At 38.4% G+C, this 16,614-nt stretch overlaps 1 protein-coding gene across 1 annotated transcript in view; it reads right to left on the bottom strand.

The window, feature by feature from the left end:
* COL19A1 (collagen type XIX alpha 1 chain) overlaps window positions 1-16,614 on the bottom strand; it is a 394,072-nt gene that overhangs the window by 54,212 nt on the left and 323,246 nt on the right. The window contains exons 35-39 of the mRNA XM_027852948.1: window positions 15,749-15,802; window positions 12,651-12,695; window positions 4,070-4,120; window positions 3,943-3,987; window positions 3,246-3,272 (exon numbers count right to left, since the gene is read on the bottom strand). Of these exons, the coding sequence (XP_027708749.1) occupies window positions 3,246-3,272; window positions 3,943-3,987; window positions 4,070-4,120; window positions 12,651-12,695; window positions 15,749-15,802 (222 nt within the window). The remainder of the gene's footprint in view (window positions 1-3,245; window positions 3,273-3,942; window positions 3,988-4,069; window positions 4,121-12,650; window positions 12,696-15,748; window positions 15,803-16,614) is intronic.

Raw genomic sequence — 16,614 nt, 5'->3', positions numbered from 1 at the left:
ATGGTTAGAAGTGACATTGGCTATGACTTTTCTCACAGGTAATTGCTGAAATGTGGGGTTTGAGGGAAAAGTGAGAGGGGGCAAGAGATAGAGGAGAGGGAGGGAGAGAGAGAGAAGTGGGACACAAAAGTTTATGGGAAAAGAGGTTTCTCTTGTTTCTGGCTTGGGGCTCAGAGTTATTTAGTTAATACGAAGACCATACATTCCTATTAATTTTTGAAAAAAATATCAGTGCATGTACCTTGATTTCCTTATAAACCCAGGATGAGAATTAATAAGGATGTGGGCAAGTAGCAGTTAGAGATTGCTGAGGGTTTGTGTGATTGCCAGCTTGTGCTTGCCAGCTCGGTTATTCTCCACATAGGCTACAAATTACATAGATAAAATTAAAGTGAAGGAGGACATTTCACTGGCCAGTTATACTTTAGGAACATCAAAATCCTTTTGTTTTTATGCTATGGTCACTAAGCAAACTCAGGGTCTCCACCAGGAAGGCATATTGTGTGGAAATAACTAGTCCTCTTGATCTTGATCCTAATATCAAGGTCCTCAAACAGTGGAGAGGATGATTAGACACAGGAACCATGGACCCCACTGAGATATTTGCTACTTCTGTGGCCCAAGTTGAACAGTCTACTTGACTTTTTACCATCTCATTCACTAAGACAGTATGAACACTTATTAATTACCTACTATATACAGGACACTACATTGGCAAAATAATCCTTGCTCTCTATCAGCTTACATTCCACTGTGGCAGGGTTGGGGTAGGGTGGGAAGAAAAAAAAAACATGTAAACAGTAAGTATATATGTGATCATTTTAGGAGGGAGAATCAGGGGAATCAGGTTAAGAAGAGGCATATGAGCAGGAATGCAAGGGATTCTAAGAGGCATAGGTAAAGGTAGAGAATATTCCAGGCATGAGAAGCAGGTATGGAGGTAACAGATGGAATGTTGCCACTGTTGAGTATTATTTGGATAATTACAAAGGAAGATAAGCACCTTGAGGATAGGGATTATATCTGGGCATGTAGTTGATTCTCAATAAATATTTATTGAATGAAGTTAAATTGAAAGTAGATAATGTGATCTTTTACCTCAAAGTGTTTATTATCTTTTATGGTGAGGAATAATATGTGATATCTGAGATCATAACATAATTGTTGGATATTCCTCTGACACAAAGATTCACAAGATTACTCTAACTGGAAATGGTAACATATAAATATCAAAAAAGAAAGGTGGGGCTTCACATGAAATCTAGAGAAAGGGGGAACCAAATACTATGTGGAGAAGGTACTGTGCCTTGAGAGTCATTCAAACAGAACTTCACCTCAAAACAGCTGTTATGCCTTCCTCCCACAGTGCCTAAAAGTCCACCAGCTGTAATTATTGCTTTTTGGATAAAGCATTGCCTTTCTACAACAAGCATCTGGGAATGGAGGAGGAGTGGGCAGGTGACAAAGCAACGCGAGGCAGAAGGATGCTAAAAACAAAATTTACCTACATTATATTTTCCCTAGCTCAGTCTGATCTCTCTCCCTCTCTCTTCCCTTCTTTCCACCCTGCCTTTACACACACACACACACACACACACACATTAAAAATATTAAGAACTCATATTTTTGTTGTATAAGTCCCTAAAAACAGAAGACTGCTTCCCAGATTAAATTTGGAGCTTGCACATTTATTTTTTCATTGTTGAGTAGCTTGACTGATCTACCAGGTTCAAATTTCATGCAAATCTATCCAACAGTCTACGTTAGTTGTCACTCACTTTCCCACCTAAATAAATTTGAAATTGTTTTTGTTTTCCTACAATGAATTTTCAGTTTCTCATATTAACAGCACTATTAGCATGAGGATAAATCTGAATCAATGGTGTAGCAAAAATTGCCAGCAGGGCAGCTAATTGTATTATATCTGGTACCCATTTACCATCTTGGAGTTATCTGGATGATTCAGAAAGATCATTTTGGTCATTTGGATTGAAAATGAAAGGCTGAATAAGCAAGGGCTTCCATGATAACATGAAAAAATGATTTAAATTAAGATGAGGAATTAAGTTATTGAAATAGAGAATAAAAAATATTACAGGTGAAGAACTGATAACTTTTGAGTAAGGAAACAAAGACAGCCACTAAGTTATATAGCTATCCAATTGAAAATATGGTAGTATGGTAGTACTGGCTAAAGAGGGGCTTAAAGGGAAAGATAATTGTTTCTGTCCTTAAAATTATGAATATATATTTCCAATTACCAAGAAGAAGAGAAAATGTTGGATTCATCAATCCTCTATTTAAAATTTAGTCAGAAGTGCAATGGTTGCCTTTTCTGGCTTGCTCTTTCACTGACTTAAAATCCATTAATTTAATCTCATCAGATAGAAGCAGAATGAAATAGCTGTTAAAATATTTCACGTGACAATGGGAAAGAAGCTGTTGGTTTTTGAATTTATACTTGAAGGTTAAAGGGACATTAAAGGGGATAACGCAGGCTAGAACATATGTTTGAAAAGCACAGAATAGAAAAAAAATGCCAAAGAATTAAGGACGTCTAATTAAATTTGGCAGATTTTTTAGAATCGAGCTCCATGGTTGAGAGGGATGTTGCATCCAATTATCATCTTCTTGGCTATTAGATAAGGTATTCTCATTACATGCTGAGAGTTAACCTCTTGATACATTACTTCTAATAAGTAGGTTTATGACAGCATACTAAATCTTCTCCTTTGGGATCAGTGCATAATGTTTATAAAGCAAACAAACAGCCTCTCTTTTTTTCTGGCACATGTATTAAAAAATTTCATCCCAAGAAGGGCATTCTACAGTAGAAACTTTGTTCAAAAATTCCCCTAGGAATTGTTATACCAATGGGCAAATCCACAGTCTGTTAAAATAATGAATCAGCAATAGGAAAAATCCCACCAGGAGAAAATGTTTTATTTATCAACAGGTCTATTTTGTGTGTTCTCTCCTGAGTTAACAGGATGGTTTCTGAAACAGGCTAAGGCTGAGAGATGAGTCCCAGTGACAGTAACAATATCAGGTGTCAGGAAGGGAAGATTGAAGGATCTTTCAAAAAATAAGCATATTGCCTTTCTTATGTTTGCCACAATCTAATTCTTTTCAAATGGCAACTGATGGATATTTAGAAAGATAGACTCACTTCACTGTATTCCCCAATCTCAATTTAGAAAGAATTGCTATTTTTCACAAGGAGTAAAAAGCAAAAGAATACATACCATTGCACCAGGATCTCCTTTTGGACCCTACAGGGAAAGCATTGAAATATATATTTAAGTGATTAGCAAAAATAGAGAGAACCATAGCACCCACTCTCAGTTTGCATTGGCTCATCTTCTGGTGAATTTACTATATTAATTATAATTATTCATAATAATACATCTATTTATATGTTAAATATAATATGATAATTTATAATATAGTAATTATATTAATGACTAAAATATCATGCAAACTCTGTATGTGCCAAGAGGAACTCTTTCACCTTAAAAATCAATACCTGAAGAGTATCTAGCCAAAAATAGGGTTGTCTGGTGGGGTAAGTGTTTGGAGCAATATCCCAGGCTCTACTGATTACTATCTGTGTCACCATGGACAAGTTGCAACCATTCTGGGTTTCTGTCTTCTCATCTTTAAAATAAGGTAATTGGGTTTGATGACCTGTGATGTCCCTTCTAACTCTTAATCTATGATCTCATGTTTTTAGTTTCAGAGAGTATGACAGACAAAATTCCAATTATTTGTTTTTAATGCAGAGAAACTTTTAGCAACCACAACCCAAGGCTTTTAATTATTTCCCTTGTGCTATGAAAATTTTCTCTTCCACTCAATGTGAAGGCTGTCACTGACTTTGAGAATCTTTTCATGATCACTGTTTGGCTAATGTGAGCTTACTTAAAAGAAATAAGTACTCACTGAAGGACCAGGGGGCCCAGGATAAGTAGCAACACTTCCACCTCCCTAAATTGATAAAGGAAAAAAATGACAATTAATACTTATATAACACTGGAAAATAATTTTAAGTGATTAAAAAAGTAACTACCTGGAGTTTATATAAACTGCTCATTCCATTCCCTTCACTGAGTGGCATACTCTGAAAGATGAGAAAAGAAATCATTCAACTTATGCAGTAATTATCATTTCCATCCCTTCATGTTGATGATTTATACTGGATTTTAGAAATATATGCTGCTAACTCCAAGAATGGGAAAACACTAAAATAGGAAGATAAGTTAATTCTATAGATGATAGAATTTATAGTGACAAAAATTCAGCTTCTGTTTTTATCTTCCCTAGGGGCAAAAAACAGAAGCAAAAACCCCTGTAAAAGAAAAAGGTAAAAAGCATTTGAGTCACACCTGGAGCATAAAAGCACTTTTAGGGTAGATCGAAACAAATGCTAAAGCCTAGCAGATGAGAAACTTATGGATACAAAGGAAAATAGTACCTATTCATTAAAATTCAGTTGTTGAATTACCAGTTTATATTGTTTATAGCCTGCTGACTTCTGTAGCATATATCACAGGCTAACATACAAGAGAACTAATAAAAATGGAAATGTGAGAAAATCTGGTTATTGAAAAGTAGTTTTTCCCACAGTTTCTTCATAAGACACAGATGATTAAGGAGTAGATGCTGTTATGTCACAGTGCGAATTTATCTATAAAAATGCATCCCTAGGAAAAATGGGGAATGACTCTGTAGGCACAAAGTTTACATGTAACTTGTAAAGTCCAAAATCAATAAACACTTAAAAACAAAATTCTAGAATCTTTAAGACAGGAAATTTTCATTCAGGGAAACCCCAACCTTTTCCTGTTGTTGTTCAGTTGTTTCAGTTGTGTGTCTGACTCGTCATGACCCTGTTTGGGGTTTTTCTTGGCAAAGATACTGGAGTGGTTTGCCATTTTCTTCTCCAGCTCATTTTACAGATGAGGAAACTGAGGCAAATAAAGTTAAGTGACTTGCCCAGGTTCACACAGCTCTGAGGTTTCTCAGAGCCCATTATAAATAAAAATAATAGCTATCCTGGGAATCTGAGGATATTCATAGTTTTAGTTTGGCTCTTCTGCTAACTACTTGGGTGACTTTGGGTAAGGCTTTTCAATCCCTCAGGGTCTTAGTTTCTGTTGCTACACAATGAAGAAGTTAGAGGAGATGATCTTCTCTAACTAAAATGTTGGCCATGCCATAGTAAATGTCACCTAGGCCAAATTCTTCCTCTTTGTGTGGACAAATATTCCTAGGTGTGCCTTATCTTTTATGATTGCATATTCCATTTGGAAATAAAAACGTAGAAGCAATAGACACTAGATCACCATTTCGGGATTCTGATGTCAGCCAGACTTCATAGCAAACCAGTGCAAGTAATCAACACCTTCAATTTTTTATGTCTCAGAAATATGGCATTCTGAACTTCACCAGAAAGCCTGAAGATATGAAAAGAGACTCAGATGCTAAGAAAATACCCTGGATTTATCTCATCATTGCAACTCTTCCTTTTCCTTACAACTCCAAATCCTGTTCTTTATCTTCAACTCAACCCTCCATCTTTTCAACATTAAATTCTTTCCCAGGCTATCACCCCTGTACTTGCTACGTTCTATTCTCTTCCCAATATTGACTCCTTGAGGAACCATCTCAGTGCTACATTGTTCTCTTCTCTCTCGAATCCCTTGCCTCCTTATCCTATTCAAGATCTTACCCTGTCAAGTTTCAGTCTTGGATTACTCCCACCACCCACTGCCTTAATTCCAAGTCATGTGCTTCATATCTAGAGCTAGAGAAGAAAGAGCTAAATCATAAGCTAGAGAAAATCACAAAATCATGCTGATTGGGGCTACTACAAATTTATGTTACATAATCACCACTGGGCCCTCACTGCTGCAAGGTAATCTTTTTATTCCTCCCTAATTGGTTCACTATCCCACTTGGCACAACGGCTTTTTCCAAACTTTTTCAACCCTTCTCAAACTTCTCATGGTTCCCAATCAGCTTACTTTCTCAGCTGAGAATTTTCCTTCATTTTTCACTGAAAAAACATTAAGCCTCTTTGCTCAGAGCTGCATCTTCTCCCTCCTCCTCATCTCACACCACATCACTCAGATATTATCTCTTCTACTTCTACTTCACTACTATCTCTTCATTCACTCTGGAATCATGTAATGAGGTTGTCCTTATCCTTGCCAAAGCAAGTCCCTCCACATGAAGTGAACCCATTCCATCCTAACTTCTCTGGCAGATTGCTCCCTCTATCATCTCCACTCTTTTACTAATATATCTCTGTCTACTGGCTGCTTTCCTACTGCCCATGTACCCCTCATCCTCAAAAAACCCTCACTTGATACATCAATTCCCACTATTATCTTTACATCTCTTTCCATTTGTCAGTCAGTCAATAAGCATTATTAAGTGCCTACTGTGTTCCAGGAGCTGTGCTAAGTACTGGGGATACAAAGAAAGGCAAAAAATAATACTTGCTTTTGAAGAACTCACAATCTGATGGGGAGACAAGAAGGAAACAAACATGTAGAAACAAGCTATAAACAGGATAAACCTTAAAAATTACTTTGGGAAGGCACTAGAATTATGAGAAATTGGAAAAGGTTTTCTATAGAAGGTGGTATTTCATCTGGGACTTGAAGGAAGCCAAGTCAGCCAGGAGTAGGAGTTGAGGAGAGAGAACATTCTAGGCATGAGAGACAGGCAAGAAAACACCCAGATCCAAGAGACAGTGTCCTGTTTATGGAATAGCAAGAAGGTCAGTTTCACTGGATTGAAGAGTACATGTGAGGATGTAAGGTGTAAGAAAACTGGAAAGATAGGAGGGCTAGGTTATGAAGGACTTTGAACACAAACAGAGGATTTTATATTTGATTTTGGAGATGACAGGGAGCCATTGGAATTTATTGAGCATAGAAGTTATATGGTTGGATTGGCACTTTATCACTTTGGTGGCTAGAGGATTGACTGGAGTGGAGAGAGAGTTGTGACAGTTAGGCCCAGTAGTAGGCTACTGCAGTAGACCAGGTGTGAGGGGGTAAGTACCTGCACCAGGATGGTAGCCATATCAGAGAAGACAAGGGAATGTATTTAAGAGATGAAAAGGTAAAACCTATAGTTCTTTGCAACAGTCTGGATATGGGATGGTGATAGATAGTAAGGAGTCAAAGATGAACCTGGGGCTTAGGCGGATGGTGGAGCCCTTGAAAGTGATAGGGAAGTTTGGAGGGGTTTAGGGGGAAAGAAAATGAATTCAGTTTTGGACATGATGTATTTAAGATGCCCACTGGACATACAGTTCAAGATGACTGAAAGACAATCGGAGATGTGATACTGGAAATAAGCAGAGAGGTAAGGGATAGATAAGCAAATTTGAAAATCATTGGCATAAAGAATAATAGAATAATTGAATCTATAAGACCTGATGAGATCACCAAGCAAAGTAGTATAGAGAGAGGATAGAAGAGAGTACAGGATGGAGTACTATGGGACCTACAGTTAGTGAGGATGACCTGCATGAGTATCCAGCAAAGGAGACAGTCATATAGGTAGGAGGAGAAGGGAGGGAATGGTGTCCTGAAACCTAGAGAGAAGAGAGTACCAAAGAGAAGAGGGTGGTTGACATTGCCAAAGACTGTAGAGAGGTCAAGAGGAAAGAGGATTGAGAAAAAAAATTGAATTTGGAAACCGGAAGATTATTGGTGAATTTACAGTAAACAGTAACAGTGGAATGATGAGACCAGAAGCTGGATTGTAGAGAGTTAAAAGAGAGTGAGAAGAGATGAAGTGGAGTAGACAGCCTTCTCAAGGAGTTTAGCCACAAAAGTCATAAGACATTTAGGATGATAGTGGGGATGGAAGGACTGAGTAATGATTTTTTTAAGGATGGGAGAGACACAGGCATATTTGTAGGCATTAGGGAAGCAGCCAGTAGAAAGGAAAAAATTGAAGTAAGAGATTAGGGATGACAGAGGGGGCAATCTGTTAGAGGCAGGATGGAATGGAATTGCTTCTTTAGGTAGAATGATTTGCCTTGGAAATGAATAAAGCTATGCGTTTGTGTGAGATAGGAGTGAAGTTGGAGATAATGGCAGAAGACATTTGAATGGTATAAAATGAGGAGAGGAGAAGGGGGAGTTCATGGTGAATGGTCTCAATTATTTTCTGTAAAATGTGAGGCAAGATTCTTATCTGAGAGCATGGAGGGATAGGGAGCCCCGTAATGCTTGAGGAGGGATAAAAAGGCTTTGAAGAGCCATTGTGGAGAGTGGGATAGTGAAGCAATAAGGTAGATATAGTAGGATTGCCTAGCATCACTGAGGTCCTAGTTGAGGTCACATAACATAAATCTGTAGTGCACTCAGTCAGAAAGGTTGTGGATTTTCTCCACTGTTACTCAGGAGTACATGTGTAGGAGTGAAAACAACAGATATTGTATGATCCAAGGAGTGATCCAAGGCTGAGGGTTGGCAGGAAAAAATAGCAATATGATAAGGAGGCCAGGGACTCAGAAGAAGAGGACAGTGTAGAATTCAACTAGTTCACTAAAGGGTCAATATGGGAGAAAGGGTGGATAGTGCACAGATGGTAGGCTGGGAAAGAAGTCAGGGTTCAAAGGATTGGAGGTCATGGTGTGGACAAAGAGAAAGCTTTGGTATGGGACAGCAGAGGGAAAACTGTAGAGTCAATAGATTGTGATCAGATAAGGGAATTTCAGAATTTCTGGACATATATATGGTATATTTGTGGGGTGCCTGGAAGTGGCAATAAGCAACAAGGAACATTCCAATTCCCCTGATTCAACCAGTGAGCTATGAGGAATAAGTGAAAGTTCAGCCAGTGTTGGAAAGGATGGCCAAGGGAGGCTTGTATCATCAGTGGTGAGGATGGAAGAAATGAGACAGGAAAAGATTTAAAATAAAGGCCAGTTTGTTAATTATGGAATAGGCATTACAGAGGGCATAGTGGAAGGGATGGGCAATGTTTGGTTGGAGTAGGAGGATTGAGGGTGATGGAAATTAGAAATCAGGAGGGGAAGGTATAGCTTTTGACATTGCCAATCACCTTCTTCTCCTTGATACTCTCTTTTCAATAGGTTTTGTGATGCTGCCTTTTCCTTGATCTCTTTTTACCTGGAATGATGACTTACAAGGGTTCATATTCTCTGGGATGCAGAGGGTAGATGTGAATGTGTTAATCATTAAGTGAAGGCACCTCTTCTCTTCCCAGAGGAGGCTGGAGTTCAGGGAGGAGAGAGGAGTCAGAGGAGATGGAAGGTGCGTAGACAAACAAAAAGGTCCCATTTATTCTCTCCTCTTTCCTCCAAAGGTTGGAGATCAGTCAGGCAATAGCACAGCAGGAGATAGAAGTCCCACTCTACTGCCTTTCCTCTTCTTCTTCCCTCAGGGAATATGGAAGGCACTCCATGCAAGGGAAGATGGAAATCAAGATCTTGCAGATGGAAGCTGGTCTCTAGCTCTGTGTGGCCTTCCCTCTTTCTTCAGGGGACACAGGTAGCAGGGGCTGGAAGGCACACTCAGATGGAAGATTGTGCTTTACCTCTCTTCTTCCCACTGGAGGCAACTCTGCAGTCTTGCTTCTGAACTCATCATTCAACAGATAACACTCTCTCCAAAGTTACCACTGATATCTTCATTGCTGAATCTGAAGACCTTTTCTCAATCCTCTTCTTTCTTGACCTCTCTGCAGCTTTTGACATTGCCAATCACCTTCTGCTTGATACTCTCTTTCCAATAGGTGTTGTGATGCTGCTTTTTCCTTGACCTCTTTCTACCTGTCTGACTGCTCCTTCTCACTCTCTTTTGCTGAATCTTCATCTGTGTCATGCCCCCTAACTCTAGGTATTCCCAGATGCTCCATCCTGGGCCTTCTTCACTTTCCCTTCTACATTATTTCACTTGGTGATCTCATCTGCTCACATGGATTTACCTGTTTTTATGCTATTGATTTTGAGATCCATTTATCCAGTCCTAACCTCCAATCTTGAATCTCCAAGTGCTTACCAGATATCTTGAATTGGACATTAGTTAATCTTAAAACATTTGAAGTCCCAAAACTGAACTCATTTACTTTTCTTCCAAACCCTTCCCTCTCCTGAACTTTCCTATTGCTGTCTCTGGCACCATCATCCTTCCAGTTGCCAAGGCTCTTAACCTAGGTTTCATACTCAATTTCTCACTCTCCATATCAAATCACTTGCCATGTTCTGTCCATTTTACCTTATAACATCTCTCTTACATATCCTTTCTCTTCTCTGACACTGTGACCACCCTGGTGCAGGCCCTCATCTCCTCATACCTGGACTATTGCAATAGCCTACTGGTTGGTTGGCCAGGAAGTCTCCCTTCACTCCAGTCCATCCTCCACTCAGATGCCAAATTGATCTTCCTAAACCACAGTTCTGACATGTCATCCCTTCATAACCTGCCCTCTTCCTTCTTTTCCAGCCTTCTTACACCTTACTCCTTTCCATATGTTATGTGATCAATGACACTGGCCTCCTTTTTATTCCTTGCACAAGATACTTACATCTCTTGACTCTCACAATTTCATTGGCTGTCCCTCATGCCTGGAATTCTTTCCCCCCTTATCTCTACCTCCTGGCTTCTCTGACTTTCTTCAAATCTCAGCTAAAATTCTACCTTCTTCAAGAAGTCTTTCCCAATATGCTTTAATCCCTCTGTGATTATCTTTAATTTATCCTGTGTATATCTTGTTTGTACATAGCTTGCCTGTTGTCTCCCCCATTAGACTTTGAGAGCTCCTTTGAGAGGAACCTTTTAAAAGAAATCTTTATTTATATCGCCAGTGCTTAGCACAGTGTCTAACATATAGCAGGTGCTTAATAAATACTTGCTGATGACTTATAATGCCAACCTCAGGAATATCTTCTGGATGCTCTGATCAAAACCCTGAGGATACTGTTTCCCATTTGAACTAAACACTCCTATTCTAATCTCCAGGATTGTATGACTTTTTTTTCATCCTAAGAAACATCGAGCAGCTTTTGCACAAAAATGCAGCCGTAACACCTAGACTACCCTTTTCTACCCTTTACTGTTCCTCTTAGCCTCATTTGACCCCTCTACTTGTATGAGATATGATTCAAGTGCTTACCTAGAAAATGCTAGTTTTAATCAGTGTTCTCTCTCCTAGCTTTTTAAATTATGGGCTCTTAGTGATATGAAAGGGAGGTTGATAATAAAATTAATAAGTGTTGGCTGTTTCCAGGAGAAAGGATTTCTCAGGCTTGTACTCGTAGAATATTTCTGATGATAACTATTTTCCCGATCTCTTGTGGTCCAACTTCTAGGGACTTCCTGCAATATAATTTGGATCTCAAATATTTCCTGTTCCAATGATTTGCTTTTTGTCAAGAATAAACTTCAAAAAAATTGGGGGAAATGGCCTGAGATAAAAATAGAACATTTAAATAATATGCTGCTTAAATATCTTATCTTTCTTAAGATTCAACATTCACTTTTCCCACTTATTAGGGAACAAGAGCTCTTGTAATTCTTAAAGCCAGAACCAGTATGGGCAAAGCAGTATTTTGTTTCAGGGTGCTAAAATGGATGAAAATTCCTCATCATGAGGAATTCTACCAAAGGCAATCACCATCCTAATGACAATTAGTCTAACTATTCCTTCTTTCCAGCCAAGGTTCTTACAGTTCAATTCTTGCTTCATCCCAACCCCTGCAAAAGCAACGGTTAAGTTCTTTCTCATCTACATTTGGATAGTTCTCTATGTAGCTGCCCTTCCCTCAACTGCTTTTGTCTTAGGTGAAAAGGCTCTTTACTTATGACTCTGGGAGGAGGGATGAATCTGTAACCCCTGTATGACTACAGAACTCTGATATCATTTGAACATGGCTTCAGATGAGGAAAGAATTCAATGCATAGGTCTCAAGAGCTAGAATGGACCTTAGAGATGATTTAGGTATATCTAATCATTTTGATTTATATTGATTGAAGAGAATACATAAAATAATTCCTCCATATATGGAAAGTCATATGTCTTTCATTATCATCAAGATCATAAAAATTATTATCAAATTTATTACACAAGGAGAATTTCATGTACTATGCATCTTATCCCCAAATTCCTTGAGGGCAGGGACCATAGTTTACCTAAACTCTATATCTTGACATTGCCTGGCATAATACTCTAACTGTTATAGTTACTTAGTAAATGCTTGTTGATTTGATTCTAATATGTTGACTATCCTTGACCCCTAGGAGCTGAGACTTGAAGAAAGTATTTTGGTGTGTGCAGGCAAGTATGGGAAATGAACAGTCACATAATTATACTGATGCGGAATGAGCAATAAAATATTTATAAAGGGCAAAGTTAAATATATTTTGCATGTAGAACACATAGGAGAGAGTCAAGTCTCTCCAAGGTTAAATGGGTACATGGTTTATTTATTCATGATATATATTATATATATATGTGTATATATATGTAGATACATATTTATGTAATTATATATGATAATTTGTGTTAGCTTTGTGTTATATCTAAACATAGATTAGGTAATAAGTTATCATTGTTAAAAATGTGAATTTCAAAGTTTTCAACCATGAAAAAAAATTTACAGGAGGTCCAGGTGGTCCGGGTTTTCCAGGTGATCCTTCATTGCCCTGAAAAATAAGAATTATATATATCACAGTTGGAAAATATTTGGTTTAGCTACTGTTTTCTGTATGTCACCTAATGTCTATTGTGTCTTGTGTACCTAACCTATTCCACTGATCCACCACCCTATTTCTTGGCCAGTACCAAGTAGTTTTGATGATTGTTACTTTATAATACAATTACAAATCTGGTACAGCTAGGCCAGTGTGGCACAGTAGATAGAGAGCTAGCTCCCGAGTTAGGAAGACCTGGGTTCAAATTTTGTCTCTGATACATACTGGGTGTGTGACTCTGAGCAAATCACTTAACTCTCAGAGAACCAGGCAACCCTCTAAGACTATAGGTTGCAGAGCAGGCACTGATTGGGTTGTTAGAGAGAATTTCTTCACTAGGAGTTTCTCTAAATGAAATCATGGGCACAATCTAAAAAAAAAATTAGGTGTGTCCTACTGAATATAAGTAATAATTATAGAATACTACTTTGGGGAGATTTCCTTTACAGTAAAAATTGTCTGGGACAGATTATTCTTTTCTAAAGAATCAGGATGAAAAATTTATGAGAGAAGAAATTCAGGATTTAACTTGAGAAAATATATTTCATAGTATTTTCTAACATAATTCAAAAGTTTCCTTTTCTCCATGGTAGAGTGATTTTAGAAACTTTAATGTCAAGGTATTCTAGTATTCCTAAATTTTCTCAGAACAGTAATTTTGTATCTAAAGCAAACAACAGCAGAGTCTGTGCATAGGTTTGCATGTAATGCTACATTCAGGCCAACTATTTTTAACCCTTTTATTTTACATGTGAGGAAACTGAGGCCCAGGGAGGGTAAGAGAATATAAATTTCCCAAGACTAAGGGATGTTCATTTGCTGTATTTCAATTTCTAGCATCTAGCATGGTGCCTGATGTATAGTGAACACTTAATAAATGTTTGTTGATTAATTTTCCAAAGTAACAATGGTAGTATTAGAGGCAGAATCTGAAGTTACCTTCTCTGATTCAAGAGCCAATGTCCTTTACACTGCCCCAACAAATAAGAAGGGAAAGTTACACACTTCCTATTCATGTGGCTGAAGTATCTTGATGGCCCATAGATGTTAGTTCGTTTCTTGAGTTTGGGTCAAATATGTGTGGTAACCAGGTTTTCCCGTAAAAAATCATCATGCTATCTTTTATATTCACATAAAGCATACTACTGAGTCTTTCAAAACTTCTCATTCAGACTATCAAGTTTTAGGCATTTGCCTAAACACCTTATATCCAGGCAGTCCATCCTTGTGGGCGTCTCTAAACCATATTAGATGTGAGTGACTGGTGGCAAAGTGTCCTTTAGGGAATTATGCCAAAGTGTCCATGAGTCAATTAACAAGGAAAAATATATGAACACTAAAAGACACTTTCTGGCACAATATCTACAATTAAAACTCATTTTTCATCTTATTTTGTGCCCCAAAGCTCATCTGAGTATGGAATTCCCATTAACTTCAAAGGCAATGGAATGTCTGAATGGATTCCATAGAGGATGGAAATGAATGAAAAAAGGGGGCCCTTGTGACATTACCAGAGCAAATCTTCTAAAACTCTATAGAATAAGCACATTGTTTCCTTTAAATTTATGTTAGCATTACTCTGTTACTACCATTATGCCTCATTTCTTTTCAGTGATACTATTTGGTAATTGAAAAAAAAAAGAATGAATTTTCCCTGGGACAGTATAATGTCATGCTACCCTCTTCCCCCACTCTCCTCCAATTCCCCTAGCATTAGTAGCTAGGCTTACTCAGCTTAGTCCAGGGGTGGGGAATCCAGGGTCATATGTGGCCCTTTAGATCCTCAAGTGCAGCCCTTTGACTAAATCCAAACTTCACAGAACAAATCCCCTTGATAAAAGGGGATTTGTTCTGTAAAACTTGGACTCAGTCAAAAGGCTGCACCCAAGGACCTAGAAGGCCACATGTGTTCTCAAGACCACAGGTCCCCACCCCTGGCTTAGCCTATAGGCTCTGCTCTGTCTTAGGTTGGCCTTAGGGAAACAGATATTAGGAGTTTTAGTTCTTTACTAGCTCAGGACTGAGCCAATCTTCCTTCCGGTCTTATTTTGACTTTGGGACCCCTTGTGATTTATCTTTGCCTAATACTTAGTTTTCCAGTAACTTGTTCTTGTTTTGTACTCTTCCTGTTGTTTAGTTGTTTTTCAGCTGTGTCTGATTCTTTGTTACCCTATTTGGGGTTTTCCTGGCAAAGATATTGGAGTAATTTACTGTTTCCTTCTCTAGCTTGTTGTACAGATGAAGAAACTGAGGCAACCAGGGCTAAGTGACTTGCCCAGGGTCACACAGCTAGTAAATGTTTGAGGCTGAATTTAAACTCAAGAAGATGAGTCTTCTTGACTCCAGGCCTGGCGCTTTATCCATTGTGCTATCACCTAGATACCCCTAGCTTATACCCTTGTTTCCCAGCAGCTAGGTTCCTGGCTCTATACCCTAGTCCCTCAATTTGTAGATTTCATGCCTAGTGCACTGCTCTCCTCAAGGATTGGATTTCCTTTCTTTGAACATAAGGGTTACTTCATTTGGGTCCCTTCTATCTGCTACCCTATGTCAACTACTTAGACCCCCTCTAATAAATGATCCTGTTTCTGTTTGATCAGACAGACCTCATGACTCTTGGATTCAGTTTGGACTTCTTGCTTAATGTGATTAGATCCTGCCTGTCCTCTTCCTTATGGATGGATTGCCTGTGTCTACACCATTCAGTAGGGGGTCCATCTTTGGGCTCCTATCCCTGTAGGCTTGCTTCTGTTCCCACGTTCAGATCCCCTCACATTCAACTTCACTCAGCCCTTTGGATCTCTCTTGAGATCCCACTTTGACCTCCTCTTATCTATCATGTCCTACCAGTATCTGAGTCTTGGTTATAACAATTTCATACACAGACACACAGATACACACACACACACACACACACATATACACTCACATATACACACACAGATCTATGTGTATGTATATGTGTGTATGTATATTTGGGGTATTTTTTAGGAAGGGTGGTTTACCTTTTCACCTTTTGCTCCAGGAGGACCAGGATGTCCAGTTCTTCCCAATGAGCCCTATAATACACCAGATTGGTTTATGAGGAAAACAATAAAATGACACCAAAGTTTGCCTGCTAAAACTTACCCATTTTGAAGGTCATTTGGTCATAATTAAATCAGTCCTAAAAGTTTACATTTCTTCTGGCCGATAGAACAACTGCATGCGACTGATAAGTCCTCAAATGGTAAAATTTGTATTTTGTGGCTGCTTTCTTCACCTTGGCCAACTACACGTGGTGACCTTAATTGGAACCTTTTGATACAGCTAAGAATTTAGACTTGCTGTTTAAATGGTAATTTACATAACATTACCCATTATGTCTTCCTAAATGGGCTATAATTTTTGAAAGCCATCAACTTTTTAAATACTTCCAGAAACTGGAGAATTAATGATTTCTGTATGGGGCTATGTGATCTGCATCATATCAACAGAAAATAAAAGCTAACTTTAGTCTTTTGGGGGAATATAAAAGCCACATTTCCCTTAATTCCTTTAGTAGCTTGTCCCTGTACTTTTAATGTTAAGACACAATTTTCAGTTAGGCTTATGGCTGTGTGAAGGCTGGGTCTATGATGACTGTGCGGAAAACATAAGTGACTTAGAAATGTCAGCTTGTAGCCAGTGTGAACAACCCTAAGAGCATCAGGGAACTCAGAAGCATTGTAAGTCCATGTTGCTTATAGTATATTCCTAATTAACTGCTCCCCCAATAACAAGAAACATTTATTTATCACTTTATGTATGAAGAACACTGTCCTAGGCAGTGGGACAAGCACAAAATTTAGATAAAATATCATCTCTCATTTTCTGGAGCCTACTGTTTAGT

The sequence above is a fragment of the Vombatus ursinus genome, unplaced genomic scaffold, assembly GCF_900497805.2.
Source record: "Vombatus ursinus unplaced genomic scaffold, bare-nosed wombat genome assembly UNPS02009835.1, whole genome shotgun sequence".
Lineage (NCBI taxonomy): Eukaryota > Metazoa > Chordata > Mammalia > Diprotodontia > Vombatidae > Vombatus > Vombatus ursinus.
This window is presented reverse-complemented; position numbering and strand designations above follow the sequence as displayed.